At 33.2% G+C, this 26,592-nt stretch overlaps 10 protein-coding genes across 13 annotated transcripts in view; 4 read left to right on the forward strand and 6 right to left on the reverse strand.

Moving 5' to 3' along the window:
- LOC108560329 overlaps positions 1–1,121 on the reverse strand; it is an 8,805-nt gene extending 7,684 nt beyond the window's left edge. For 2 of the 4 annotated variants that reach the window (XM_017917827.1, XM_017917823.1), the window contains exon 1: positions 462–728. In XM_017917827.1, the coding sequence (XP_017773316.1) occupies positions 462–620 (159 nt within the window). In that variant the 5' untranslated portion in view covers positions 621–728. Of the gene's footprint in view, positions 1–461; positions 729–811; positions 908–1,070 lie in introns of those variants that run through there. The other 2 variants (XM_017917826.1, XM_017917825.1) reach the window with 2 other exon arrangements.
- A 4,329-nt stretch (positions 1,122–5,450) lies between these two features.
- Positions 5,451–7,270, forward strand: LOC108560321 (protein S-acyltransferase 21). Its single transcript, XM_017917812.1, has one exon. The coding sequence runs from the start codon at positions 5,560–5,562 to the stop codon at positions 7,147–7,149; it is 1,590 nt and encodes a 529-aa protein (XP_017773301.1). The 5' UTR covers positions 5,451–5,559; the 3' UTR covers positions 7,150–7,270.
- Positions 7,271–7,964: 694 nt separating this feature from the next.
- LOC108560320 (pentatricopeptide repeat-containing protein 1, mitochondrial) lies at positions 7,965–10,090 on the forward strand. Its single transcript, XM_017917811.1, has 2 exons — positions 7,965–9,584; positions 9,639–10,090. The coding sequence occupies exons 1-2, from the start codon at positions 8,032–8,034 to the stop codon at positions 10,084–10,086; spliced, it is 2,001 nt and encodes a 666-aa protein (XP_017773300.1). The 5' UTR covers positions 7,965–8,031; the 3' UTR covers positions 10,087–10,090.
- Positions 10,091–10,154: 64 nt separating this feature from the next.
- Positions 10,155–12,704, reverse strand: LOC108560323 (eukaryotic translation initiation factor 3 subunit L). The gene is made up of 3 exons (XM_017917814.1): positions 12,570–12,704; positions 11,927–12,193; positions 10,155–11,616 (listed from the first exon to the last, which is right to left on the reverse strand). The coding sequence occupies exons 1-3, from the start codon at positions 12,588–12,590 to the stop codon at positions 10,270–10,272; spliced, it is 1,635 nt and encodes a 544-aa protein (XP_017773303.1). The 5' UTR covers positions 12,591–12,704; the 3' UTR covers positions 10,155–10,269.
- A 76-nt stretch (positions 12,705–12,780) lies between these two features.
- On the forward strand, positions 12,781–16,388 carry LOC108560322 (85/88 kDa calcium-independent phospholipase A2). Its single transcript, XM_017917813.1, has 7 exons — positions 12,781–12,921; positions 13,036–13,234; positions 13,291–13,381; positions 13,943–14,245; positions 14,301–15,580; positions 15,732–15,996; positions 16,053–16,388. The coding sequence occupies exons 1-7, from the start codon at positions 12,897–12,899 to the stop codon at positions 16,266–16,268; spliced, it is 2,379 nt and encodes a 792-aa protein (XP_017773302.1). The 5' UTR covers positions 12,781–12,896; the 3' UTR covers positions 16,269–16,388.
- Positions 16,389–16,488: 100 nt separating this feature from the next.
- Positions 16,489–17,710, reverse strand: LOC108560327 (mitochondrial inner membrane protease ATP23 homolog). The gene is made up of 2 exons (XM_017917820.1): positions 17,554–17,710; positions 16,489–17,211 (listed from the first exon to the last, which is right to left on the reverse strand). Exons 1-2 carry the CDS (start codon positions 17,651–17,653, stop codon positions 16,526–16,528), a joined length of 786 nt encoding a protein of 261 aa, XP_017773309.1. The 5' UTR covers positions 17,654–17,710; the 3' UTR covers positions 16,489–16,525.
- A 1,603-nt stretch (positions 17,711–19,313) lies between these two features.
- On the forward strand, positions 19,314–20,434 carry LOC108560326 (tigger transposable element-derived protein 2). The gene is made up of 2 exons (XM_017917819.1): positions 19,314–19,856; positions 19,937–20,434. Exons 1-2 carry the CDS (start codon positions 19,401–19,403, stop codon positions 20,375–20,377), a joined length of 897 nt encoding a protein of 298 aa, XP_017773308.1. The 5' UTR covers positions 19,314–19,400; the 3' UTR covers positions 20,378–20,434.
- Positions 20,435–20,814: 380 nt separating this feature from the next.
- Positions 20,815–22,611, reverse strand: LOC108560324 (tRNA-dihydrouridine(16/17) synthase [NAD(P)(+)]-like). Its single transcript, XM_017917817.1, has 6 exons — positions 22,399–22,611; positions 22,186–22,345; positions 21,933–22,128; positions 21,349–21,865; positions 21,129–21,287; positions 20,815–21,068 (listed from the first exon to the last, which is right to left on the reverse strand). The coding sequence occupies exons 1-6, from the start codon at positions 22,609–22,611 to the stop codon at positions 20,928–20,930; spliced, it is 1,386 nt and encodes a 461-aa protein (XP_017773306.1). The 3' UTR covers positions 20,815–20,927.
- Positions 22,612–23,257: 646 nt separating this feature from the next.
- LOC108560325 (HIV Tat-specific factor 1) lies at positions 23,258–24,722 on the reverse strand. The gene has a single exon (XM_017917818.1). The coding sequence runs from the start codon at positions 24,626–24,628 to the stop codon at positions 23,333–23,335; it is 1,296 nt and encodes a 431-aa protein (XP_017773307.1). The 5' UTR covers positions 24,629–24,722; the 3' UTR covers positions 23,258–23,332.
- A 909-nt stretch (positions 24,723–25,631) lies between these two features.
- On the reverse strand, positions 25,632–26,589 carry LOC108560319 (pre-mRNA-processing-splicing factor 8-like; the record flags this gene model as incomplete). The annotated part of the gene is made up of 3 exons (XM_017917810.1): positions 25,632–25,830; positions 25,893–26,376; positions 26,440–26,589. Coding segments are annotated over 3 exons (789 nt in total), but the record flags the coding sequence as incomplete, so codon positions are not given.
- Between the last annotated feature and the right edge of the window lie 3 nt (positions 26,590–26,592).

The raw sequence follows: 26,592 nt of genomic DNA on the forward strand, positions 1-26,592 counted from the left end.
AAATTGTATTTTATTTCTAACATCAATTTCAGGTCAAAAAGAGAACTACGGTTTATACAATTATAATGGCATAATAATAATATTATAATGACATTTTTTTGATAACTATTGATTTTTTGAATATTTTACTTCAATTGTTACTGTGTATCTTTTGTATTTTGTTTAGTAATAAAAAATAACCATTTCAAAGGTCTATTGGCCTTAGGTCTTTTCTCCAAACTTACCTAAGATCATCGAGAATTTTCAGTTATATCATGAATTATTGGCAAAAAACAAAATATTATTAGTGTTTTACAAATATGTTTTGTAATTAAATTTATATATTTAATAAAAAAAAACAACCACATGCAATAAACTAATACCCGTAGTTCTTTTTGTTTTCAACAAATTCAACGTTAAAGAAAACAAATTTTACTGTTGTTATGCATTTTTTGTGAATATTATTAAAAGTATATATTTACCGAATATTGGAGGATGGAGTTGCGTATTTGGTTACCACTGGAAGTTGTGGTAATGATGCCAATGTCTTTGTTCATCTCGTCTTCGGTAAGGTGGATCGGCTGACCCGTTACCAGAAGGGCGAGCAACTGGACGAGGAACTGTCTTCGTAAAGATATCATCTCATATTACGTTACTTCGCGGTGCACTTGGATACTTCTGCGTTACCAAAGTAAAGTTGTTGAAGACCTAAAGACACTGGAGGAGAGCTCGAATTTGAATGAATGGTTAGTTTGCCAGCCAGTTAAATGTTGCGATTGCTTTCGCATCTGTTATATATACACACACATGCTCACAAACACATATTATTCACCTGATGCGTGGGGGTTCGATCCTTCTCCAATCAACTACCAATCATTGCATCCCGAATTCGGCTTATTCAAACAAGTTCTTTATCATAACTATCCTTCTAAAAAATGAGGGATACAGAAAGATGATACCAAAACTTCAAAATTAATCGCATTTCATACTACGTAAAAATGTTAAGATTTAACAATTGATTTACTTTTACATTATTTTTTAACGTATTTTCCAAAACTAGTGAATACAAGAAAAGCAAGATATTTACTTACATTGACTAAGAATATTTGAATCATTTTACCATAACAACGTTCAACTATTAATTTTGCACCAAACTAGATAGATGTAAACACAACGTAGTTTCATTTTCAATAATGAGCATTAATAAGTACATGTACTTTGTACAATCCATTACACAACTTGAGAAAGTTAAGCAACATACGTCTCTTTAAATAGATTACAACGTAGAGAAAATGTAGAAAATTAAACTTAATAAGACTTCATAAGACCATCGAAATATAAGTTAGTACTTACCAGAAAAGCAAGTACTTAACTATTTCTATAATATCAACCAAACAATGCTATTAATACAACATTTAAACGCAATACAATAATAAAAATAAAATTTAAATGCTGCAAATGGCTATTGACCATGGGTTTTTCTGCCCAATTTCAATTATTTAATTATAATAATAAATTTTAGAAAAAAGAATATAAAAATTATCATATAATTTAGAAAAAAAAAGTAACTTAAATTATTTGATTCCATCAATTCAAATATTTTTTATTGTCATTAATATTTTACGTCTTGGTGTCAATTTACGTCACATAATATTTACTAACTAATGATAACTGTAATAAATAATAAACACATATTAAATATTAAACGTTTTAATTATAAATCAATTATAATATATTGAAAATGAATATATGACATAGAAAAAATATCATCAAAATTTTAATTAATTTAAGAAAAACGCTGAATAATTGAAATATTTGTTAATTTATATGAAAAGCAATACAGGTAAACGTCATTTTGCGCCGGTTAGATTTTCGCCGATTCACAATCACGCCGCTGTGAAATAAAGCTTATTAATTGCTAATTTTAAACTAATATAGAAATAAGCTCTATAGTTACCTCACTGCAAATATGGGTTCATTTTACGCCGATTCGATTTGCCACGGCTTTTGTAGGAACGGAATCCCGGCGTAAAACGACGTTTACCTGTACTATATTAACTACACAAAGATCGAAAAATTGATTAACGTTTGGATTAATAATTTCGGTCGCTAACCTTCACAAAATCAAAAAATATTGTCAAAAATAAATACAAATAGACAAGAATCGTATAGAAATGGAGGTCAACTTTGAAACTTTACATGATGATAATTATTTACATAATAAATATGAATGAACATAATCCATTCGTTTCTTTCATTAAGTATGAAATTTATTAGTCTGGAACATCTATTTTTTTTTCCGAGATCAAAACTTGTATTCTTACTAGAATACTTAAATGTATGATTTATTCATATTTTTTTTTTGCTTTATTACTTAATTTGCTTAAATCACAAAGCTATTATCATACGATGAAAAGCCGTCTGCAACAGGTTTTTTTTGTTCTCTGAAAAACACCTGTTCATCAAAATCGGATTCAAAAACTGCTTAAATACCAAATTTAGTTTCTCGTTTTTCATATCAAACTTATCGAAAAACTTGCATTATTATCAGAATACACTACTCTTTATATGGAAATCTAATGTGTCTATGTTATCTTCTGAATGGACTTAGGAAGTATGTGGAAAAATTGTTACTTGTTCAGCAACAAAAATAATTTCTGAAACTGTACTCAAATTTTATATGCAGTGGAACCTTGTTTAACGATCACCTCGCATAACGAGCAAAATGAATTGTAAGAAAAAATGACTCGCTTAACGAGTGACGATGAGAAGAGAAGTCCCGGATTGCGCACCTGCTACATCATTTTTAAAACTTGTGTACACATATTATGTGTATTTTTGAATATGTTTCACTATACGAGTAAAAATCCGGAAATTTTTAGAACGGATTAAACTCGTTAAGTATATTATATTATTTAATTTAGAAATATTTGATACTTAAGTCTCGTTTCATTTTGTTCATAAGTTGAATCAATCTTGTTATGATTACAAGCAAACATAACTTATATTAATTAGTACATCGTGGAAATTCGTACGTTCGACATAAGTTTACTGTTAACAATGCAGATATTTTTAAATTGAAACAAACTGAATGGTTTTCTTAATCTATGTCGTTTGCGTATTATAATTATTTAGAATAATTATGTGTATCTAATTACATCACATTACTAGGTAAAAAATATATTTAAGATGTTTATTTATAAATTTAATTTAAAATATCAATAATAATTTGTTATATGTTACAAGGATGTAGCGTTATTATTCTAAAAGCTTTTTTCGTGAAAAATGTATATGCAGACAGAAAAACGATAATCTAATAAGTCGATCAATCTTGTTAAAGTTTATTAGGCATACGTTCCGAAATAACACGTATTTTTGTATGGATTTGATAGATTGCCGTTATTAACGCAAATTTATTGCAAATCTTCAATACTCATATAATCCGGTTATCAATCAAACAATGCTGTTTAATTAATAATAGCGATAATAAAATAATGATCCTTGTGGTAATAATAATTGCATTATGGCTACAGCGCCTGATTCTTTGTAGTGGCGCGCATAGGTATTTAGTAAAATCCATTGTTTTCCACATAATGTAGTTTCATAAAACAGCATTAATCTACATGTATAGCCAAAATAGTTAACGTAATCTAAATGATCATAAATAACTAGATATGTTTATGTAATTAATCAAAATATTGACCTTTTTCCATTCTGAAATTACCATTGTAAATCATAATGATGATGATAATTTCGAATTATTAAACAATAATTGAACAAAAAGATATTTTGAAGATGTTATTTGATGTATATTTCTAACTCAAATACTGCGCATATGTCGATTGATTTGGGGTTTCCCAGTGCTATAATTCATTAATTGTTTGAATCTATTGCGTTTAGCTTTGACTTTGTCAACCTTTGCCTGCACCACCATTGTAACACTTCTGTTGTGAAACAACTCAATAGTTTCACACACAAAGAGGAAATAATAACCGAGATTCGTAATAATTTGATGTTTAACTGTTGCACCTATTTCATACTGTTACATCATATTTCACTACGAGCGTTGATCCTCTTCGAGTAAATACAGCAATAACTTGCATAGTGCGGCTTCGATCAATGCGGATTCATTATAATATAGTTTGCAAATTTCTTTTAAATGACAAAATAAAATGTAAAATATTGTACACAACTTTTTTTTATACATAAATGATCGTTCTTTTTACATCCGTACCAGTAGGTGTCTGTCAAACTTTTTTACTTTCACGGTTTATTTGTACTAAAACAAAACCTATAGTCAAGTATGCAAGGTATTGCTGTATTAAAGTAATACAAAATTATTTAAAATGTCCGTTTATGTAAAGTACCATGTATGTCATAATTGTAAAAAAAAATAACCTGACGTTTCTTCTTTATAAATTAAACAATTTAAAGTTTCGTATCAATAATAAACAGATGCTATTATAAAGTCTGTAGGATTATATGTCACATGTAAACGGTTGCAGGTGCAATTCATAGAAAACTTCAATTCAATTATGATCAATGAATTGATTACTGTTTCAAATGCGTCTTGTATAATACTAGTTGAAAATGACAACATGTATTTTTCACTTATTATAAAATAATAAATTTGTTTTTTTTTTAATTTCAAATAATGTTAAAAACGTAATCTTATCAATAATAAATTATTGTTCCAATAATATTAATCCACACTACTTTATGAATTCAACAATTAACAACAATTAGAAAATAATACGTTTTTATAATATACATGAGAGTATTGTTCAATTTTCAATTTAATGTTAGTCCAATTAAGCCAAATTAATACATTTGCTTAGATAGATAGCCCTTGATCCAAGTGACCAACAAAAAGTGTTTAAATAAATAAGAAAATTTTAACTTTAATTTGTTAGCATCCTATTCTACATCCATTTCAGCGAGCATTTTTTTTTTATTTAGAACTTCATCTTTATAAAAATAATTATTAACTTACTTTAAAGATTAACAATTGCTATATTATATCATGAAAGTATCATCTGTTTTAATACCTCAGAAACTTTGGTACATTTTTAATAGTAAGTTATCGAAATCAACAAATATTAAAATTAAATTGAACAAAACGATTTAAGTATAGGTAATTTGAAGAATGTCGTGCCTTGTTTACATAATTTATAATATATTTCTATTGTGTTGGTTCTTTTCCAATATAATCATATTCCTTGATTTCTGTATAGACTACTGATCCTTATAGTTTGGGAGAGATTTGCTGGTTAAAACCCTCAGGTATTCCGAGTCTTCAATTAGAATTTAAGAGTTTGCCACTTTGTTTGATTCTTAAGAGTCAGCACCCTTCGGGCCTCCCGGGGGTGGTGAAATAAAGTGGCGGCATCTGTACAAACAGCTTGGAATAGAGAGAATTTGGGTTAGAAGTAGGGGGGCGGTAGGTCTTTGCCGTTGCCAGTGTTATATATATATATATGAATATAATGCCGGTCGATACAAACATTGGGTGGTGCAGCCGCCACTGAGCTGTGATCAGGATGTGGTGTAGTGAGAAATTGTGTTGTGATGTAGCATGTGATGCTTAGCACTGGAGGTCCTCGTGTTCTTCGGCGCGAACACGGGCTGCAGTTGCCTCTGCACCCTTTGCAGGTGTCCGGGTGGTTGGCGCTAATAGTGTTATCAGGTAGTGCATTCCTGCTGTTGGTCCCTGCGTTGCCGATCAATTTGCAGGCAGGTGCATTAGGTGTTCTGAGCACCCTCCTGTTGCTCCACCTGGCGGCGCACCTCGGAGCCGCCCTTATAGATCCTGCGGAGGCGGCGCTGAGGAAGCGCATCCCGGAGCCTGTACCGCCCCTGGACCGGGTGAAACACGCGCACGTCATCGAGGAAGGATTGTGCCACCTATGCAAGGTGCTCATATCTGGTCCAAGAACGAAACACTGCAGCGCGTGCAACAAGTGCGTGGCCAAATTTGACCACCACTGCAAGTGGTTGAACCACTGCGTGGGTGCACGCAATTACGCACCATTTCTTATGTGCGTTACAACGGCGGTGGCGGCTTCCGCCTTCGTTGCCCTTCTCGCCTTCGTGGAATTCATCTTCCACCACACGGATTCAACGTCCTGGCTGCTGACCACCAAGCAACCCGCAACCAATGAGTCGACCTCGACGACGCCGCCGCCACTTTACCAACAACAGCCGTCCTCATCGCTACCATCCAGCGACGCCGCCTTCCTGGCAGTTGTCGCCATCCTAGGACTACTCGCCGTAATTGTAGCCGGTCTCCTCCTTCACCTGTGTTTCTTCCACATCTACATATCATTCCTTGGCCTCACCACCTACGAGTACATTCGTCAACAAAGACAAACCAATCAAACTCCCCAAATACAAGAACCACCCACCAATCCTACTCAAAACTCCCATCACTGTACACCATCTGCTCTCCGCCATCGCCCAGCCAATCTTCGCTGCGAAGAAAGATCCCGAATGACATTGTTCGCCGTTTTAGAAGAAACATTCACTTGCACTCCGACGCCGCCGTCTACTCCTCAGGATTGCCAAGTATGTATCAGCAACTCCGTAGCTCCTGCAGATCCACCGCAGGTGCAACGTAAATTTAAACAGAGATGGAACTGCTGCGTTTCGGTGCCTGATAGTCCAGACGAAGAACCTCGTTGCCTCATGTCCTTATGCAAGCATGCCAAAAACAAACTGGACAATAGGAGCCGCAGCACGAGCCACGGCCACTGGTCCAGCGCCAAAATACGCGTACTCTTTCGTGTTTTAGGAAACCTCGGTCATCACCGTCGAAGACGCCGCTCCAGGTCTAACCAAGTCACCCCATCCACCACCACCGTGGATGACCATCCTGACACAATAACAGTACACACTATAACAAATCAACAATCACTACCCCCGTTACCTCTACCGCCTCCTCCTCGTCGTCGCACAATAAGTGATTCTGAATTAGCAAATGCACTTTCCATTCTTCAGCAGCAAAGGATAAATACATCTATCCGTAGACCGCTGCCTCCTTACCGCCGTCGTAGACGTAGTAATGCCGCTCATAGAACAAAAACACCTGCTCTATCTCCAATACACGAATCGGGTCTATCTAATCCGGCTTCACCATCCAGAACTTCAAGCACCACATCCAGACAATTTTAAAGTACCTCTATTCCAATTTACGCTTTTAAATGTTCTATCTGCTAAAATTTCTTAATTTTATTCAAAGCTCAATGTACATATAAGAAAACAGAAGGACTTGTATGTAATTATATTTTACCAACGGACAAAAATATACATAAATAAAGATATCCGTCTTTAATATTTTTACATCAAAAACAATGTATATATATTTATATTAATTTTAAAAACGATAAATATTCAATGTGTGCTTTAATGATAAGATATTGATATTTTAATGGTGGATAAAGGTAATATTAAAAAAAATATATTTGTTATGACACAACTTTATTGATGTTTTAAAATATTAATTATAATAAAATATTTTTGCGAAATCTAAAACTGTTATATTTACCTTAACAAAACATTATTCATATACAATATACAATTCATATACTCATAACTACTAAACCTTTACCCTTTATGGAAATACTTCAATATTAACTCCTACTCCCTTCAAATTTCATGTTTAAAATAATATTGATTATTAAGAAAATTTCATTATCTCTACTATATAAGTACGTACTCTGCAAAATATGAATGAACACTTTATAATTCCAAAACTCTGTTCAACTCTGAACACTACCATAATAGTATAAATTGATATAAATATACATCCAATAATAATAAAATAAAATTATTTGGATATATACAACTAAGTATACAGAAATATCAACTTTATTTTTTATAAATATGTACTTTTACCGGGTCTATAGCAGTATAACATTTTCATTACAACTAGGATAATATGAAACATAGTAATTAAAGAATAAATAATAATACGTATAATAATTTTGTCACATTGTTATTTGAGGTTATGTAAGATTTTCACAAATTAAATTCATTACAAGTTTAAGTTCTATAATGTTTAAGTTAAGTATTCGTCAGATTTTGCGATTAAGAAGTGCACATAACTGTTTGAAATATAGTCAATATGCATGTCAACATCAATTTGCAGTGTCCAGGCAATTTCACACAACAAAGTTTTTAACTGAAAAATCAGAAGTAATAGCACCCACACTTTCAAAGCAAATTAATAAACATGATGTTTTATCAGAAAATGAATTCTTAGTACATATGAAAAATGATCCAGACACATTTGGACAACAGATTGTAGATGAAATTATTGATGAAGATGATGCAAAAGAAGAGAAATATTTGCAAGAAGTTGGTGATCGTTCAAAACAGTTAAGCACAAAGCAATATGCAGATATGATTAAGTCATTTATAAGGAAAAGAAAAATAAAGGAAGCTATTGATGTGGTGGAAGTGAAAATGTTGAAAGAAGATCGTGTCAAACCTGAAAACTATTTGTACAATCTCTTGTTGGGTGCCTGTGGTCGAGTTGGTTACACAAAAAAAGCATTTTCTTTATATAATAATATGAAAAAAAGAGGTTTAGTAGTTACAGATGGTACATATACTGCTCTTTTTAATGCCTGTGCAAACAGTCCTTGGCCAACTACAGATGGTCTAACACGAGCTAAGCATCTTCATAACATTATGATAGAAAAAAGACATGAACCAAATGATAGTAATTACAATGCAATGATCAAAGCATATGGAAGAGGAGGTGATTTAATATCTGCATTTGCAGTTGTGGATGAAATGATTTCCAAAAAAATGCCTATCAAAGATGATACATTAAACTTTTTGTTGCAAGCTTGTATATCAGATAAAGAGGCTGGTTTTAGGCATGCGTTATTAGTTTGGAGGAAATTCGTGGATAAAGGAATAACACCATCAATTTTTACCTACAATTTGCTACTAAGATCCATTAGAGATTGTGGTTTAGGTGATTTAGAAGTAACCAAAGATGTTCTTACAAAGATATTACCACAAGGTGACAAATTTCTGCAACTACCTGAAGTTCATGAGAATCCAATTGAAGATAAATTTGGAGAACTTGAATCTTTTGGAAAATTGACTACATCAGATTTCAATAAAAATTATGAAAATGTAGGAAACATTCAGTCAAGCAGACCTAATTTAATGGCCAAAGTACCTCATTTAGGGAATATCATTTCATTGTCTGAAGTTAAGAAACCTTCAGATCGTTTACTGCTTTTGGGTGGAGCCTCTGCATATATTGAAAACATGTTAGAAAATAATTGTAAACCCGACATCAAAACTTATACGCAAATGCTCAATTGTATTCCTGGTACTAATGTTGCAGAAAATAATGTTCTGTTAACCATGAAGAAACTGGGTACAAAGCCAGATTTGGATTTTTATAATATGTTAATAAAGAAAAGAAGCATGAGAGCGGATTACGAGTCAGCCAAAGAAGTGCTAGGATTGATTAAGACGGCCCGCTTTGAGCCAGACATTATTACTTACGGTGTTCTAGCTCTGGGTTGTAAAAATAAAGAAGAGGCTACTGAATTCTTGGCTTATTTTAATCAAGCAGGATTGAGGTAATATTGTTTAATTTATATTTGTATAGATAATAATTTGTAATATTTTTTCAGATTAAATACCGAGATTTTAGGTGCTATGTTAAAACAAGCTTGTTTCCACTTCAATTTTTCATATATTATAGAAATATTAGCAATTTGCACTAAAGAGAATATAAAACCAAATAAAATATTCATGCAACATTTAGAAGATTTCAAGAAAAAATGTAAATATGGAAAGGACGGAAAAGAACGATCGAAAACATTCGATAAAAATTATCAAGTATTTAAAATGAAGTACAATAAATTCAAAGACGAAGTTGAACTCGAGGAAGAAGAACATCCATGGACTCAATACAGACAAAAAACCGATACGGACGTCAAATTTTATAATGATAAAACGGCAAGGTTTAAAGCGAGGCATACGTCTTTGTACAGACAGAAGAAGACACCTGTAGACGTGGTGCATAAAAATAATAGGCCAAGATTTAACAAATTTAAACCTAAACAAATTGCCGAATAATAGTTTTGTGATATTGATATTTAATAAATTTTTGAACTATACTGAGGTTTTAATTAAATAAGACAACATTATTAGTATATTTTTTTACTTATTATTATTTACAACAAAACCTTCTCGTAAAATCGAGTTTCAATGCAAATCAATTATAAAATACTTAATCATCATTTATTTTGTGCCCACTTGTTACAACTTCAAATGATGCAATTTCCTGTTAAGATCTTCAAACTTCAGAATCTTACGGATGAAGAAATCTCCATATCTGTGTGCGACTTTAGTATCGGCGATATGGATCATGTCGTTGTCAATGTAGAAATCCAACTCGGATCCACTTTGGAATTTTCCTTCCAATCCAGATGCGCCCTTGGACCAAACAACATTCTTCATTTTATGCTTGAAGCACAACAGATGGATGGTCAACAATTGCGTTTCTTTATCCAAATCCTTCTCTACGCCACGTTGGTTCTGTGACATGAACGTAGCTAACTTGATCAAAGGCAAAGTAGTGTATAATTTCAAGTAACTTCTAATTGTTGGTAAACACTTTTGCTGTTGGACTTCATCCATGAAAACTTGAGTTTGATACCTGATCGCCTCTTTGGAATAATCTTCAGGAGCGGTATCAACTGCGGGTGGGCACGGAGACAAAAACTTGGGGCATGCAAAAATGAAACAGTTCTCGAACTCCTGCAAATCTCCGTATTGCATTTTATACATTTTCTCGTGGTAGCTCTTATCCCTGAGAGTTTGCTGAATGCTTTCATCAATGCATTGAGGATGAAGAACTAAGCAAATAGCTAATAAATGATACATCTGGTCTGTTTGCTTATTGATTTGATCGTGTTGATAACTCTTGGTAGAGAACAACTGCTTGGTGCGTTGAACATACAGTAAGATCGAAGAGAATGTTCTGATCGCATCGGAATAACGCCTCATCATCATGTAGGCAAATCCAACATAATAAGATGTTGAAATTTGGCATGCGGGAACGTGCGCATAACGCGACTTCTTGTGCACTTCAATATTCTCCAAAACCTTAATGGCTTGGTAATAATCACCCAAAAGTGAGTGCAACCTCAACAAACCAACGAGCGAGAAATATCCCAGCATCTTGTAGAGAGAATGCCTGCCGAATTCTCCGGCGACGGAATCTGGATCACCTCCATTGGCGAATACTTCCAACTGCTGCTTAATGTTGCTCTTGTCTACCAACGAGTGCAAGACATTGAGCACGCATAAAACATTCCACACTTTATTATGAGCGTTCAATGTTTCCAATTCCGCGTCGGATTTCTTCTGCAGGCGGGCTCTGTATTGAGCGAACGATTGGAATTGATATACGAATTCATCGACCAACTCCCAAAGCCACATATCGGGCAACTCTAGTGGTACTGGCTCTTCGGCACTTAAAATGTAATTGAAGAGATCGCAATAGTTGAAGAAAGAGTTAAATCTCTGTTCTAAAGTTGGACCACCTTGGATGCGAGCATAAATGTGACGGTAATACAATTCCTTGTATAAAATCATAAATACCTATGACAAAGAAATAAATATCAATGTTATTATATAATGAATGTCACAGAGGATATAATTTGAAAAGCAGATTCACATTCCCACATTTATAAATGATTAGTTTAAATCAATATATATAATAACCTAGGGAAATTTTCTGTTTCATTATTGTATTGAGTGTGTTGAGAGACATAGAACAAAGCAAAAATGAAAAGAGCAGAAGAATATACTTACAAAATGGAAAAATATAAGAATCATGTCAAAGAGTGTATTAAGGAAGGTGTTAGTGTTGTGTCAGAAAAGGGATCTGAAGGTATTTTTTTATCCTTACCATATCATTGTCCACCAGGGCAGAAACATCAGCTTCTTCAGGCCATGGCCTCTTCTCAAAGAAATCATCAGAGATCTTTGGCCAAGTGACTTCATACAGAGTTTGCAGTTCAAAGACCAGTCCCTCATTGACTGCATTCCTAAAATACATCAAGTATTTCTTCACAACCTCAGGCATCTTGTACATTTGCTTATTGTATTCACTGTCCAAAGCTGGGTCACCAGTGTGACCCATGTACTCCTGGTCGACATTATAGGTGTCATAATTCTGAAACAGAATTATATATTAAAACAATTATTAAAGATAAATTGGTGTACAACTAAATTCTTTGACTTTATAAATATTAATTCTTTATTACAATAACTAAATTAAATATGCAGCATCATGAAACAAACAAATAGAAACAAGCTACTAGATATTGTAAATTTCGTATTTGTCACGAAAACAAGTGACGCGAATAGCGTCAACCCAGATCTCTAGTAAATTTTATGAAATAAATATCTTCAAATGGGACTTATCCACGCAAAGCACGTCGGTGAGCCAAACATATTTACAAAAATTTAGGTTAAGTTACTACCATGTTGCAAAGTTAAGAAGTATAGTCTAATATAAAAAAATGCAATGTGTAATTGCTAACACCTACCTCGAATTCCTCGTTATACATCTTTGTAGTACTTTCAAGCCCGGTTCTTATGACAAAATCTGTTTTATTCGCAGAATGTTATAAACACGAAATTGACAGCTGAGCATAGGCCAGCTAAAATGGCCGAGTAACTGTTGCCAACAAAACAGCATACATTTAAGAAAATATTTAAAACACTACTATACGTAAAAATTCCCTAAAGTCAAAAGTTCAAAACGTCACATTGACAGATTATAAAAAATACATGCAAAATAGTAAAGGTTATATGCGATAATATTGAAATTACGACCCTCTTATCCATCGTTATTTATTAAAAGTAATTGAAATATGTTGGCCCAAGGATTTAATTTTGGTTTGTAAACTAATACCACTATTCATTTATAATAATTTCATTTTTTCTTTTATGGATCTGTTTGATTTTACTTTAGGAATTAATTACAATGTTCAATTAACATTTGAATTTCAGTTTTGAGGAGCTTCTTGAATTCTGATGTGGAGCCTACAAGAGTGTTGGATGTCAATATTGATGTGTATAGTTCTCGAGATGTTTTATATAGGGAAGAAAGCTTAGTGCTTTATGGACCCTCAAACAGTAAAAAAGATAAAGCACATTTTGAAATAGTTATGAACAAGCCTTATACTGAGAGCCTTCATCAAGCATATAGGTGATTGAAGAATGTTATATAAGATAATCTAAAATTTAATGATTGCTAATTTGCAGTTTATTTAGAGCAGATGTTAAGGAAGATGCAGAAAACAAGTTTGTTTGTCTCAAAGATAAAGTTCCAATACTTATTGATGTCTGCAAAGAGGTATGTTTTGATTTTATATTTCCATTATTTTACTACAATAGTTATTTCAATGTATGCTTAAGTTATTTGGATTTCCTAATTCAATTACATTACTCATATCTAATAAAAAACGTTATTGAATTTTATAACTAAAGTATTAAATCATGGTTTTTAGTAACAAACATTTATTATAAATCTTAATGACTCACTAATATAGTGGAGGTTGCATGACATAATAAATGGCACATTTTGTAAATGTAAATATTAAGAGTCCTACTATATTTATTACCAATTAATTATATTTCTATATTTATTTTAATACATATATCACAATTCTTATTTAAATAAAGCCTTAGTTGCAGAAGCAATTTTATAAATATAAGTAATGTTTGTGCTAAATTATTTTATTGAGAAAAATATATAACAATATATTTACAATTTGGATATCAATATTTCCCTTTTAATAATATTAGTAAAGCAGAAAGGCTTTGTTAGATTTTGGTTGAAAGGACTAATAAATTTGCAAATTTATTGTTATATAATATTATTGAAATATATAATTAATTAATGATATGTATGTAGATGGCCAATGTACACAGTCTGCAGAAATTGTGTGACATTCTGACAGAACATCCAGAATGGACACTTGCTCATTTAGCAGCTCATTTTGGATTGAACGAGGCTTTCGATCATTCGGCGGTAAACAGTCAATTAAACAGCAGCGATGTGTTAACAGGAATGTCGCCATTGCAAGTCGCTATATCGACAAACAATCTGCCAACAGTTAAACGTATGATAAGCGCAAAATGCTCTCTGGAACATTTGGATCATGAAGGAAATTCAGTTTATCACTATGCAGCTAATACAAATAAAGACATTATCTCGGTAAGAAAAAGTTATTAGCGTATCAACGCTTATTTCTACCAGAATTTCTTTATAGATGTTGACCCAAGGATCAACACCTCGATGCATGAATGCGCGTAATCATCAGGGCTATACGCCATTACATATTGCTTGTTTAGCCGATAAACCCGAATGTGTTAAAGCTTTGCTGTTGGGTGGAGCCGATGTGAACATCGCAGCTAATTGCCAGAATGATTGCAACACGCCTCCAATTCCACCAGGCTACGTTGGGAATTATCTTCAGGATCATCCTAACGTTCTCTCTCCGCAGGATATGAAATTTGGAGGTACTCCTCTACATTGGTCGTCTTCTCGATTGGTTATCGAGGAGTTGGTTGATGTTAAATGCGATATAAATGCATTGAATTTCGACAAACAAACCGCTCTGCACGTGATGGTAATCAGGAAGCGTTTGGAATGTGTTGTGGCTCTTTTAAGCCGTCAAGCTGATTTAGATATGGGAGATTGTGATGGTAACAGACCCATTCATTTGGCAATCCAAACCGGGAACATTCCAATTATTCAAAGTTTAATCGTGTTCGGGGCGAATTTAGACGTCCTTAACAACAAAGGTCAAACCCCGAGACACATGATGACTCGCGAACAAGAAAATAAATTATTATATTATCTGCATGCTGTGGGGGCAGCTAGATGTCCGCCAGACATGGTCGACTGCACCGATGGTTGCAAGGCTAATGGTACTTTTAATGGTATACCACTGCCAGATGTTATGGGACCTACGAATCGGGATATTTTAAATCAAATGCTTTCTGTAGCTGCACTGGATATTGCTGCACATAGAAAGCCAGAAGGGAGTAAAGGTCGTTTGCTATCCTTAGACGGCGGAGGTATTCGTGGATTAGTATTGATCCAAATGCTGTTAGCTATTGAACAAGCTACAGGAAAACCTCTTAATCATTGTTTCGATTGGGTAGCAGGAACGAGTACTGGAGGAATCCTTGCATTGGGTATAGCTTCGGGCAAGAATATGAGGGAATGCTTGTGCTTATACTTCAGAATGAAGGAGTTGACTTTTGTCGGCATAAGACCGTACCCAAGTGAGGCACTTGAGAATGTGCTGAAGGACACGTTCGGCACAAAAACCGTGATGACCGATATCAAATATCCAAAAGTGCTGGTCACCGGAGTTTTGGCAGACAGGAAACCGGTTGATTTGCATTTATTCCGAAATTATCAATCGGCCAGCGATTTATTGGATATTAAGGTAGAAGGACCTTACCAAAATCCGGCGAAACCAGATGAACAATTAGTTTGGGAAGTTGGAAGAGCTACAGGTGCCGCTCCAACATACTTCAGGTCATTTTTTAACTCAATATTATATAGAATATTTAAGATTATATAGTTTTTTGTACGCAATTAATGCTTACTTTCTAATGAAACTTATACGTTTTTAAAATTTATAATTGAAATGAATTAAGTTTGATTAAGTAAAAACTTTTATTTTCAGGGCGTTTGGGAGGTTCTTGGATGGTGGCTTGATTGCCAATAATCCAACGTTAGATGCATTGACAGAAATTCATGAATTAAACCTAGCTCTTCGTGCAGTCGGAAGGAAAGACGAAGTTACAAATTTGAGTGCCGTGGTTAGTTTAGGCACAGGCCTCATTCCCGTTACTGAATTGAAAGTTGACGTTTATAGACCAGAACGACTTTGGGACAGTGTTAAAATGGTTGTTGGTATATCAGCCTTAGGTGGTCTGCTCGTAGATCAGGTAAGACATATCTAAAATTTTAAGAATTGTTGCTAAAGATTATGTTAAATATATAGGCCACAGCCAGTGACGGTAGAGTTGTTGATCGCGCCCGAGCTTGGTGTTCCTCTATTGGTGTACCGTACTTCCGGTTTACACCTCAGATGTCCGAAGACATATCAATGGATGAGAAATCCGACGAGAAACTAGTCAAGATGCTCTGGGAAACTAAATCTTATATGCATGAAAATCAGCACGTCATTAGGGAACTTGCTAATTTATTAACGAATTAATTGCATATGTGCACACGTAAAATTAATTGAAAATAGCATCAAGAAGCAACTAAACCAAAAAAACTAAAATGTAGATTTAGATATATTATATATAAATATGATTTTACAATTTATTTTAAATTTTATAGATCAAATCACACACCAATACTCAATATTTATATAATTGTTTTACCAAAAATAAATATACAATTGTATTCGATTTTACTATCTTTTTATTAACTAATGTTTGTACAAATTATTATATACAAAATGCAGTGTTAATTATCATAACCATATAAATATCCTTCAGCATATGCCATGTACATATCGTTCGAGTTCCTTTTGATGCGTCTTCCAATGGGTTCTAAATCTTTATAGCATTTAGGGAATACCCTTTCCACTGCTTCTATGGCTTCCTCCGTGCTGACAGTTCTTACGGACAAAACGGACTTTAGAGCTTTAGATTTCACGCAGTTCTGATGGGATTCTTTGAAATTGAAGAATGATGTGTCGCCTTGCATCCACGCCGATACGAAACTGCAATGGGCCAAATTTGCAGCGCGAATTTCCGTGCAAGCCAAATGATCAATGTTCTTGAAGTTCAGATCGTTTCTGCAGTAATCAAACATGTGGATCATTTCGTGCGTTAACACTCCTTGCACGAGACCTTCGTTCGTTGCCATATTTTGGCAGACAACTATCTGATTCAGCACCGGATCGTATCCTCCGCTAACGCTTGGATGGCATTCTTCACAAGCTATGTGTCTCCGAATATCCATAGGACAACCCGAGCTTTTCAAAGCACCCATCATTAGCTTCACCAGAGGCGAAGTTTTGATGCATTTGTAAACGTTTCTTTCGCATCGGATTTTTTCGAGATTGTCTCGCCCATGCATTAAATTTGCGAATCTAGACTCGCTTTCTTTCCTGCGCTCTGGATACAAGTCATAGCCCCAAGCAACACCTTAAATGCATAAAGCTAGTTAATATAATAAGTTAAATTATTGACATCAAGTAATGCAGATACATTAACAATATAATTGTATAGAACAATACATATTTTCGTTGTATTAATTAATATCAATTAATCCATTTCAGTTTACATAAATTATATAATACAAAATAAAGCATATGACCAATCCATTAAATGCCTATCCAATAAACAAAATGTTTTTAAAATATAAAAAATATTGTATAATATAATTTAAATTAATAATACAATATTAGTTCATTAATTTATATTGAAAAAATAATAAATCTTTATAAAATGTTAGGTTATATTAATGAAAAGTGAAGTAACACCTACCCCCTTCAGGTTTTTCCTTTTTTGGTGCAGGTTCTTCTTTTTTAATAGGTTCACTCTTCGGCTTCTCACTTGATTTGGTTAACTCATCAAGGAAATTCATATTTTATCTTGTATGGTTTGGATAAGTTGAAAACATTACATCTATATACAACTAATACAGCATCAATGATCTACTTATACAACCCAATCCGCTTTAAAAAATATTGATAAAACCTATGCCAATTAAAAGAATTACGTTTGGATATGCTGATTAATTAGATTATATAAAACAATTTGCTAACTATAATCTTTACATGGTTCTGTGTGTTAGAACATTTAAATCTAGTTGCTCATCTTTTACTAACATTTCTAATTAAGTTTTATATATTTTAATAGCTAATACCTAATTAGCTCTCTTCATTATATCCGATTTAATATCGATAAATTCCTCTGGATTCAACGAAAGTTTAAAGTGTAAAATTGGCTTGATATTTCACTTTTGTTTATAATTAATGAATAAATCTTCGCTCAAAGTGAATACTATTGTAACAAAATTGAAAATTAAATTTAATAGTATTTTTTTTGAGGTGGAATAATTTGAAACATACGATTTATATGAATATTTGAGACGGTTAAAAAAATATAATAATTTAAAAATTAGTTTGTAACAGTGCCGCTGCGCAACTATCGAAAAGTCTTTTATCCAATCGTCAGTTATTAAAACTATGTCCATTATAGTCTAAACGTATTTAGTTTGATAAAAGTTTTGTGTTATTCTGTAACAACTGTAACAACCTACAATGTATGATATTCTATTTAATAAAAACTAGTTAAAAAGTCAAGTTGTGTTATTCAGTCATGAGCAAAATCCGAAAAAGTACACGTAATGTCTTGTCGATTCCATCAAAAATGGATATTATACACCGGCTTCAAAAAAGGAAGACTCCTTTAGCAACTGCTTACAAAGTTGGAAGAGTCACTATAAACAATAAGAAAGAAAGTATTTTGGAGATGGCCAGTAAAAATATCAGTAAGAACAGATTTAGAATGAGGAAATCCATGAAGAAGTCCAAATATGAAATCCTCGAGGAGGCAGTGTTTTCTTGGTATCAGATGAAGTACAACTTGGGCATCCCAATTTCCGTGATCGACTTATGCGTAAAAGCGTTGAAATTGAGTACCGAATTGAGATGTCATCCAGAATTTAGAGTCAGCGTTAGTTGGTTAAGGAATTTCAAGCGTCGTTACGGTCTATATTCAGTAAATAAATCTGGAGATAACTTGCCTGATCGTAAAAACTTTGCCTTAAAACAAAAGTTACTAAAAATAAATGCAATCCATGTGAAGCAAAGCATTAAACCATGCAGTCCAAAAGTTGTTTCAAGGGAATTAATTGTGGTAGGTTTATTTATGTATTTTTTCTAATACGATTGATTTATTTTATATTTGACGGAGATTCGAACTGTTCCAATCTTATTTTTATCTGTATCATAAAAATCTGATTTTTTTTTAAATTAAAGAGATTTATTCCCTATTTCTACCCCTTTCGGGTTTAACACAAATTTTTGTTGGTTTTTCGGAATTGAACCAACGACCTTTCGTATCAGATTTTCGTGATACAGGCGACCCTATAAAAATCTGATATGAACCGAATTTATTTAAATTTGTATTTTCAATAAATCCTGGAGCCGCTCCTGTGTAAAACAATATGGCTCACGGATAAGCCGCAAACCGGATAAATTGCGCACGGATAATCAATGGCTCGCGCAGTTTAGAGAACGTGTTCAATGTGTTTGTAGTAATAAACATGTACAGTTAAAAATCTCTAATACTTGAGAAAAGAAAACTTTTATATTTGTATAAGAATAATGACGGAAAAGAGAAAAAAGATTGTGCTAACTATTAAACAAAAACTCGAATTAATAAGGAAATTTGAAAGTGGAGAATCCACTACGAAACTGGCAAATGAGTATTGCATCGGTACACAAACGGTTCGCGATATCAATAAGAACAAAGCGAAACTCTTGGAATTTTCTAACAATTGTCGGAGTAAGCTTGGTCCTTCAAAGAGGAAGAGCATGAAGAAATCATCGTACAAAGAGTTAGACAATGCTTTGATTAATTGGTTGAACGATAATCGAAGTGCAGGTGTACATGTTTCTGGTCAAATGTGCGAAAAACAAGCAAAGATTTTCCATGCCTCTTTAGGCTTAGAAAGTGAATTTAGTACTGCGGCGGTTCATGGATGGTTTATTAGGTTCAAACAACGATATGGTATAAAAGATAATTCCAAAGGACAAGCAAATTCGGTTACAGAAGCTATCGTACGTCGTGAATAGTATCTAAATATATTTTTTAATTGTATTTTTTGAAGATATAATCATGTAAAACATAATGTTTTCAGGATAATGTACTATCTCACATCAAAGAGGAAAAAGAGGACGACGAATATGGAGAGGAGTGTCCGCTAATGAAAAAAACATCTACAGCTCGTGATGAATCAAATAGTCAATTATTCGTTGAAAACGGTATTATATACATTAAGCAAGAAGAGAACGAGCCCTTAAGTACAGCTCAAAAAAGTAGGAACGATCGTATATTTTCATTACCAAACAGAACGAACGATTTACCACAGTTATACACCGCGGAGAACGTTGGAAATAATTTGACGCAAACGTCGCGGGATGTCAGCAATGCGCAAGATGAGTTCGATCTGTTTGGTAAAAGTGTGGCTATGCAACTTAGACAGTTGCCCTTACGCCATGCATTAATCTGCCAAGAAAAACTACATAATATTATTGTGCAATACCGCTTATCTTTTATGCAGTCCAATTCATCCGACTAAGAAAACTTCATTTGCATTATATGATAGTATTATAATATATTTCTTGTACAAACTAGTTTCTGTATACATTATTTATATTGTATGAAATAAAGTATTATAAAATGAGTAATAAACATTTTAAACAATAAAATAAATATTTTTATGTAAAACTACTTACTAGACATTTAATATTTAGTTATAAAATAAATATTAACTAATTTTGCAGGATTAATATCATTCGCACCGTTTTTTTTTGTTAAGTAAATATTGTTCTCGTCTATTTTCAACAATACCTATTATTTCTATTATTATTAAGTAATGTTGATTAGTTCTAAATTTGCAAAGTCGTAATACTATATATAGAATCAAATCTCCGACTGTTGTTAAACGCAAATATAAATATACTAAATAAATAATAACAAAAAAGTTTATTGAATCATCATGGATAGTCATATAACAGTTTTTGATTAAATAAAACTCATCCACGGAAATATCCAACATGTGTATAATATTAAAAAGAGATAAGTTTCAATGGTAAAATTATTTTAACTAAAATACAAATTGATTTAATTCATTTTACTTCATTTTGAAAAAATGCAGCCATCTGTCGTCGCGTTTTAACTAAAATTCTATGACCCGGACAATCCATATTTTCTAGAAAACATTTATCCTTGCAGCATTTCTTGCATAATTTATTTAAACATTTGGCACCCTGCAAAATAAGAAAATAATACTTGAATGTTGAGAGTATCACAATTTGTTAAGCACTCACCAATGGATTCACGCAATTCGTGCATTTCTCCATAGTCTTTTTACACACAGAATCCATCTTCTCTGGTCTCCTTCCCAACCTTCTCAATTTTTTCATCATCTTCCTTGATATCGGATTTCCTTCTGAGTCTTTATATTTTCGTTTATTTGGATGTTCATTCTCAAAAAATAAAAAAGAAAATTAAATAATCGCTCTCCGACTTAATCTTCAATAATCTCACTTGTTTATTGATTTCCTCTGATTCCTTCTGTTTACATTCAACTAACTTGAGATGTTCTTCAGGAGGCATTCTTATATAAGATTGGCATAACCAAGGAGGAATGACTAGGTTCTGTGTACCGCTCTCATGCGTTTCTGACCATTGCTGTTCGCCTTCGTGATATGGTAAGTATCGCGACTTTAGTTCCTCAGCTATTTCATCAAATTGTTCCATGCTATTTGCAGCACCAAGTTTAATTCTAAGTGAAGCGTTTTCCGATAAGGAAAGCAGGTGGTGGAATAATTTGAACAGGTGACCCCGTATATAAGAGAAGGGGCAAGGGTATTGCTTACAAAGATTTAGGTATTCTTTAGCGGGTTGCCAGCAAGGTGGCATAGAGTAAGTGAAGAGATATGGGTTATAGAGATTACCTTCAGCAGTCATGACTCCAACTGCACCTGTATGTTCTAAACAGCGTTCCATGTCTTGCATGCATTGTACATTACCATTTGATATCACTGGTATGCTTAATACTTTCCTACAATAAACGCAATATTCTCATAAATATATCTCCTTTAATGACATAAATAACATATAGATAATACCTGACTTCAGTCACATAGTCCCAATCAGCTAATCCAGTCAATGGTCCTTTCATCTCTCTTGTTCTCCCATGCAAAGTCAACAGTTTACAGCCAGCTGATTCCAACATTTTTGCATATGTGATAGTCTTTTCCAACTCTTCAAACCTTCTTATCTTGCAAGTAACAGGTACTTTTAAAGATTTACTTAAGGTCGATACTAAATTTATAAAATAATCAATAAATGATCAAATAAAATATAATCAAAATGTCTTACCAATTTCTTCAATCAAGGGCCATTCATCTTGCAAATAAGCACCATAATGACCTCTCTTTGCTATTGCTTGAGGACATCCAAAATTAATATCAATTGCACAGCAATGGTCTTCAGCTAACAATGCAGCTTCTAGCAATATCTTTGGATCATTACCACAAAACTGAAATAATCACAATTTAGAAACATGAAGTTTTATTTGAAACCACAACTTACTTGCACAATTAATGGTTTATCTTCTTCACACGTTGCTAAAGCTTCTTTCCTGTACTTTGGATCCTTGCAGAAAATAGCACTGTGCAGCATTGGAGTATAACACAGCTCAGCACCATACCTTCGGCTTAAAATTCTCCATGGTAATTCACTTGCATCCACCATAGGTGCCACAATTTTAGTAGGAGCACCAAGGGTGTCCTTCCAGAAGTCCATTTTATAATAAAATGATATCAATACCTTACTACTAGTTGATCATAACAAACGTGTATGGACTGTCCAAACGTGAGGTTAAGTTAAACGTCAGAGACTATGAAATAGAGGCAACTTCATATACTTGATTTTATATCAATAGAGGTAACTCCCGACTCTACGACCGCTCCAAAGGATTGTTTGTAATTGCAGGAATTTTGAAAATTCTAAATGTACTTGTCTTACCACACTTTATCATGGTTTTTACTGTTATATATGTTAAATTCCGTATTACTGACAAAAAATAAACAAATAATTACTTACAAATATTTTTCAATGTAAACAACATAATTATTTAATAAAACACGACAAAAGAAACAAATACTGTTTTTTGCATCTTCCAAAAATATATTTTATTAATTATCAATCATCAATTATAAATTATCAATTTTTGCTTGGACAGTTAATTTTTTATCACTATATATCTCCTTGTAACAAATTAGAGCTTTTAGAATTTAGTTCGTAAATCTGGGGGTACCTGATATATTTCTTTTAAGTTAAAAAAATATAATGATCTATTGAATATCTCCTAGAATAGTTAAGGTCAAAAAAATATAAAACAATGAATATCTTGTATTTTTTGTATTATAAACAAAAAAGGAAAATTGAAGAATGTACTAATAGCATATATTTATACAATTATTTAAAATAAAAACATGATTTAACATTGCTAACAACAAAGTACTTATTTTGATACAACCTTTTTATCATCATCTTCTTCAAGAAACTTCTCCCAGTTATCTATTCTTGCATTGATTTGAGTATCAGTTTCAGCAATTTTGAATTTGGTCTTGCCATCCCAAATCTCTGCAGAAAGTTGCCTTTTGCCAAACCACCTACCATTTAGCAAAGCTACACACTGATCAGCATTTTCTGGTTCAGTCATATTTATTTGGGCAACCCCCTCAGGATGCCTATCAAAGATTACAACCTTCTTCACTTCACCGCATTTGCTACATTCTTCCCTCAAATCCTCCTGCAGCTCCAATATAAGGCCAACATCATCATCGAACATTTTAGACTCAAAAACGTTCTTAACGATAACAATTTTTTCATGTTTTGCGCGTTCGCCTCTCATCTTCTCTGGTCTCCAATCAAAAAGCTGAGACTGCTTCTTCTTTAATTTATCCTTGTCCTTGCGCTTTTTTGATTTTGGTTTTAATTTTGGATCATATTGACCTTTAAGTTGAAATTTAGCTTGCTCCACTTTGATTACTTTACCTTTGAAATCATAACCATCCAGAAGCTTCAAAGCCAAATCTACAGACTCTATCCTTATGTATGTGCATAGACCATCACCTTTAAGATCAGTACTTCCAGGTTCTGTATACAATTTGATTTTAAGTTTGTTGCTTACTGGATCTCTCATGATTATACCACATTTTTGCATCAGCTCTGCAAATTCATCTTCTGTAATATCTAGAGGCAAATTGCTTACATAGACTTTAGTATTTTTTCTTTCTTCTGGTTCAAACCAAGCTGGCTCTGAAGCTTTCCTTTTCACTGGCTTTTTTTCTTCTGTACTAGGTGGTGCAGCAGGGCTTGGTTCTGCAGCTTTTTTAGGTTCTGGTTTTGTTGTGTTATCAACAAACCCATAATTCATTTGATACTGAGCCATAAACAAATCATTAATTTTTGGGAACCAAGCACTTTTGTCTTTATCCCAGAAAAATGTTACTCCATCTGAATCAGTGTATGTGTGGGTATCATCTTCAAAGCCATAAATTACATGGTTAACCCATTCATTCTTCTCTTTATCCCATTTGTACTGATAACCTGATTTAGGATCCTTGTAGATGGCTACTTCACCCTCATAATAAACATCTTTTGGATCATAATTTGCAGGAATATCATTATCTTCAGATACTTTTAAATCATCACTATTCAGTTTATTTTCAGTTTCTTCTGTCTTCTCAACATCTGTTTCACTTACAATTACCTTTGAATCTTCAAGAGGTATATTACTATTTTCACTTTCCATGGTAAACAATATATCTGTGATTACATTCTATACCTATATCTTATGGGTCTGATCTGATTGCTTAACATGAATCAGACAAAGATGGACAATTACACCAGGACTAGAATGACGTTTGCTACGAAGACATCAAAGTATATAGCAGCGGTTTCCAAACTTTATACTACTACGCCTCCCAGAATTTTTTTTTCCGCATTTCCCCTAAAAAAAATTTTTTTTTCCGCGCCTCCTTTACCTTTTATTGATATAGATTAAATAATATAGACACGTTTTATTTATTTGAAAATATTATGGTATAAAAATTAATTTATTAAAAATATTTGGCGCCTCCCAGTTTGGAAACCGCTGGTATAAAATAAACTATCCAGGTTCACCAACCAAAAACAAACAAAACATAAGAACTTAAAACAATTAAATATAATTATTTAAAATTTTAGTAATAAAAGTCAAATATAATAAATAAAAATATTAATAAAAAGTATACAAGAATCTTTGGTCAAATTTTACGGCGTACACACGGCAAACGGTTTAGGTGAAAAAATAAAATTTTAATGGGAGCCGCATGCGGTTCTTGGAAGCACATGCATTCATGCATGCATTTGTCTTAATAGATATGTTGCTAATCTATAGGCTTAAATATGATTATTCTGGCTTATTGGCGCGTAATGCGGAAGCCAAATGAAAATGGGGAAGGAAGAAGAAGAAATATGATTATTGCTAAAGTGAATAATACCTTTTCTAATAAATATAAATACATATATCTTTATGGACTAATAGAGCTACTATTAAAATATCCTTAAATAAATGTTGTATTTTTTAAAAGTATTCCAGTAAAGTACTGCAGACTGATATATTTTTGGACAAAATGAAGATATATAAATAAAATAATGAATAACTAGCAAGAACTGGCTGCAATTCAATATTTGAAATGTTTAATAATGAAAGGAATATACTTGTTTTTAATATAATTTATTTACAATAATCTTAAATTAAATCTAAACAACTAAAATAGTCCAAATTTCAAAATATAAAAATAACGTAAAAAAACTGTTAGGCGAACGCATCTTCTCTATCGGCCCCAGCACCATCGCCATCTTCCAGAGATGAAAAATTAAGGAAATGAGCTGGTCTGTGAACCTCATGATAGAACTCTTTTGGATTGGCCAATTGCAAATCATATTTCATACTAGGATCATGTCGTACACCTAAAATAACAACAAAGAGAATTAGCAAACAAATACGTTATTTTGTAGGCACAATTGCTTACCCATGAAGTTATAATTCCAACTACCCTGTGAAGGTACCATGAAGAACCCTAAGAATCTGTCAGATAGTAACATTTGTACTTTCTCGTAGTGACTGGGTAGGTAACCCTTGGGATTATTGCCCTTATCAGTATTTTGTTTTCCCCATTCGAATCCTGATGGTGTCAATTTGTAAGCAGTCAAAGAGCATGAACCAGGTGTAAATGAAGACGTAATGATAATAGTTTTTTCGCCATCCCAATTGGAATTTTCATCCATTAATCGCGAATGCGTGTTAATGTCTTGCGGTGAAAGTTGCGGCAATTCATTGGGTTGTGTATGAATCCATCCTAGAGGTTCCATGTCTTTTAGGAATGGATGAGTGGGCGGATTAGTAGGTAAATGAACCGTTTGATGAGTTCCCCATTGCGGCGGTAGCACTAAACATCTCAACTCCTTGACTTGAGGATTGTCCGGTGGACTTACGCCATAAAGGAAGGCACAAATCTGTAGATAAACAAACACCAATTATATAATTATTCAAGACAGGTAAATGAGATCGAAACTTACCTGTGCTCTTAAATCGGAAATTGTAATAAACTTCTTAAGTACATTCTTCGGAAGAATATATGTATATCCAGTTTCTTTAATATCATCTGAACTGACGTAAATATGGTTGGTTCTCAGATGCAAGTTTGTAGCAGATATAGCCCTGACCCTCCA

The sequence above is a fragment of the Nicrophorus vespilloides genome, unplaced genomic scaffold (genome assembly GCF_001412225.1).
Source record: "Nicrophorus vespilloides isolate i.1.1-1 unplaced genomic scaffold, Nicve_v1.0, whole genome shotgun sequence".
In the NCBI taxonomy this organism is placed as follows: domain Eukaryota; kingdom Metazoa; phylum Arthropoda; class Insecta; order Coleoptera; family Silphidae; genus Nicrophorus; species Nicrophorus vespilloides.

What these genes read in the sequence shown, in the direction of transcription:
- LOC108560322 (XM_017917813.1), top strand. Translation starts at nt 12,897, where the DNA reads ATGTTGGCCCAAGGATTTAATTTTG. An exon ending in CAAATAAAGACATTATCTCG is followed by an intron (nt 14,246 to 14,300) that starts GTAAGAAAAAGT and finishes ATTTCTTTATAG; the next exon opens with ATGTTGACCCAAGGATCAAC. An exon ending in GTGGTCTGCTCGTAGATCAG is followed by an intron (nt 15,997 to 16,052) that starts GTAAGACATATC and finishes TTAAATATATAG; the next exon opens with GCCACAGCCAGTGACGGTAG.
- LOC108560321 (XM_017917812.1), top strand. Translation starts at nt 5,560, where the DNA reads ATGCTTAGCACTGGAGGTCCTCGTGTTCTTCGGCGCGAACACGGGCTG.
- LOC108560320 (XM_017917811.1), top strand. Translation starts at nt 8,032, where the DNA reads ATGTTTAAGTTAAGTATTCGTCAGATTTTGCGATTAAGAAGTGCACAT. An exon ending in TTTAATCAAGCAGGATTGAG is followed by an intron (nt 9,585 to 9,638) that starts GTAATATTGTTT and finishes ATATTTTTTCAG; the next exon opens with ATTAAATACCGAGATTTTAG.
- LOC108560324 (XM_017917817.1), bottom strand. Translation starts at nt 22,611, where the DNA reads ATGGACTTCTGGAAGGACACCCTTGGTGCTCCTACTAAAATTGTGGCA. An exon ending in ATAAACCATTAATTGTGCAA is followed by an intron (nt 22,346 to 22,398) that starts GTAAGTTGTGGT and finishes TGATTATTTCAG; the next exon opens with TTTTGTGGTAATGATCCAAA. An exon ending in CAGAGGAAATCAATAAACAA is followed by an intron (nt 21,288 to 21,348) that starts GTGAGATTATTG and finishes TTATTTTTTGAG; the next exon opens with AATGAACATCCAAATAAACG.
- LOC108560327 (XM_017917820.1), bottom strand. Translation starts at nt 17,653, where the DNA reads ATGAATTTCCTTGATGAGTTAACCAAATCAAGTGAGAAGCCGAAGAGT. An exon ending in AAAGGAAAAACCTGAAGGGG is followed by an intron (nt 17,212 to 17,553) that starts GTAGGTGTTACT and finishes TATGCATTTAAG; the next exon opens with GTGTTGCTTGGGGCTATGAC.
- LOC108560325 (XM_017917818.1), bottom strand. Translation starts at nt 24,628, where the DNA reads ATGGAAAGTGAAAATAGTAATATACCTCTTGAAGATTCAAAGGTAATT.
- LOC108560323 (XM_017917814.1), bottom strand. Translation starts at nt 12,590, where the DNA reads ATGTATAACGAGGAATTCGAG. An exon ending in TGTATAACGAGGAATTCGAG is followed by an intron (nt 12,194 to 12,569) that starts GTAGGTGTTAGC and finishes ATTCTGTTTCAG; the next exon opens with AATTATGACACCTATAATGT. An exon ending in CCCTGGTGGACAATGATATG is followed by an intron (nt 11,617 to 11,926) that starts GTAAGGATAAAA and finishes TCTTTGTCATAG; the next exon opens with GTATTTATGATTTTATACAA.
- LOC108560326 (XM_017917819.1), top strand. Translation starts at nt 19,401, where the DNA reads ATGACGGAAAAGAGAAAAAAGATTGTGCTAACTATTAAACAAAAACTC. An exon ending in ATTCGGTTACAGAAGCTATC is followed by an intron (nt 19,857 to 19,936) that starts GTACGTCGTGAA and finishes TAATGTTTTCAG; the next exon opens with GATAATGTACTATCTCACAT.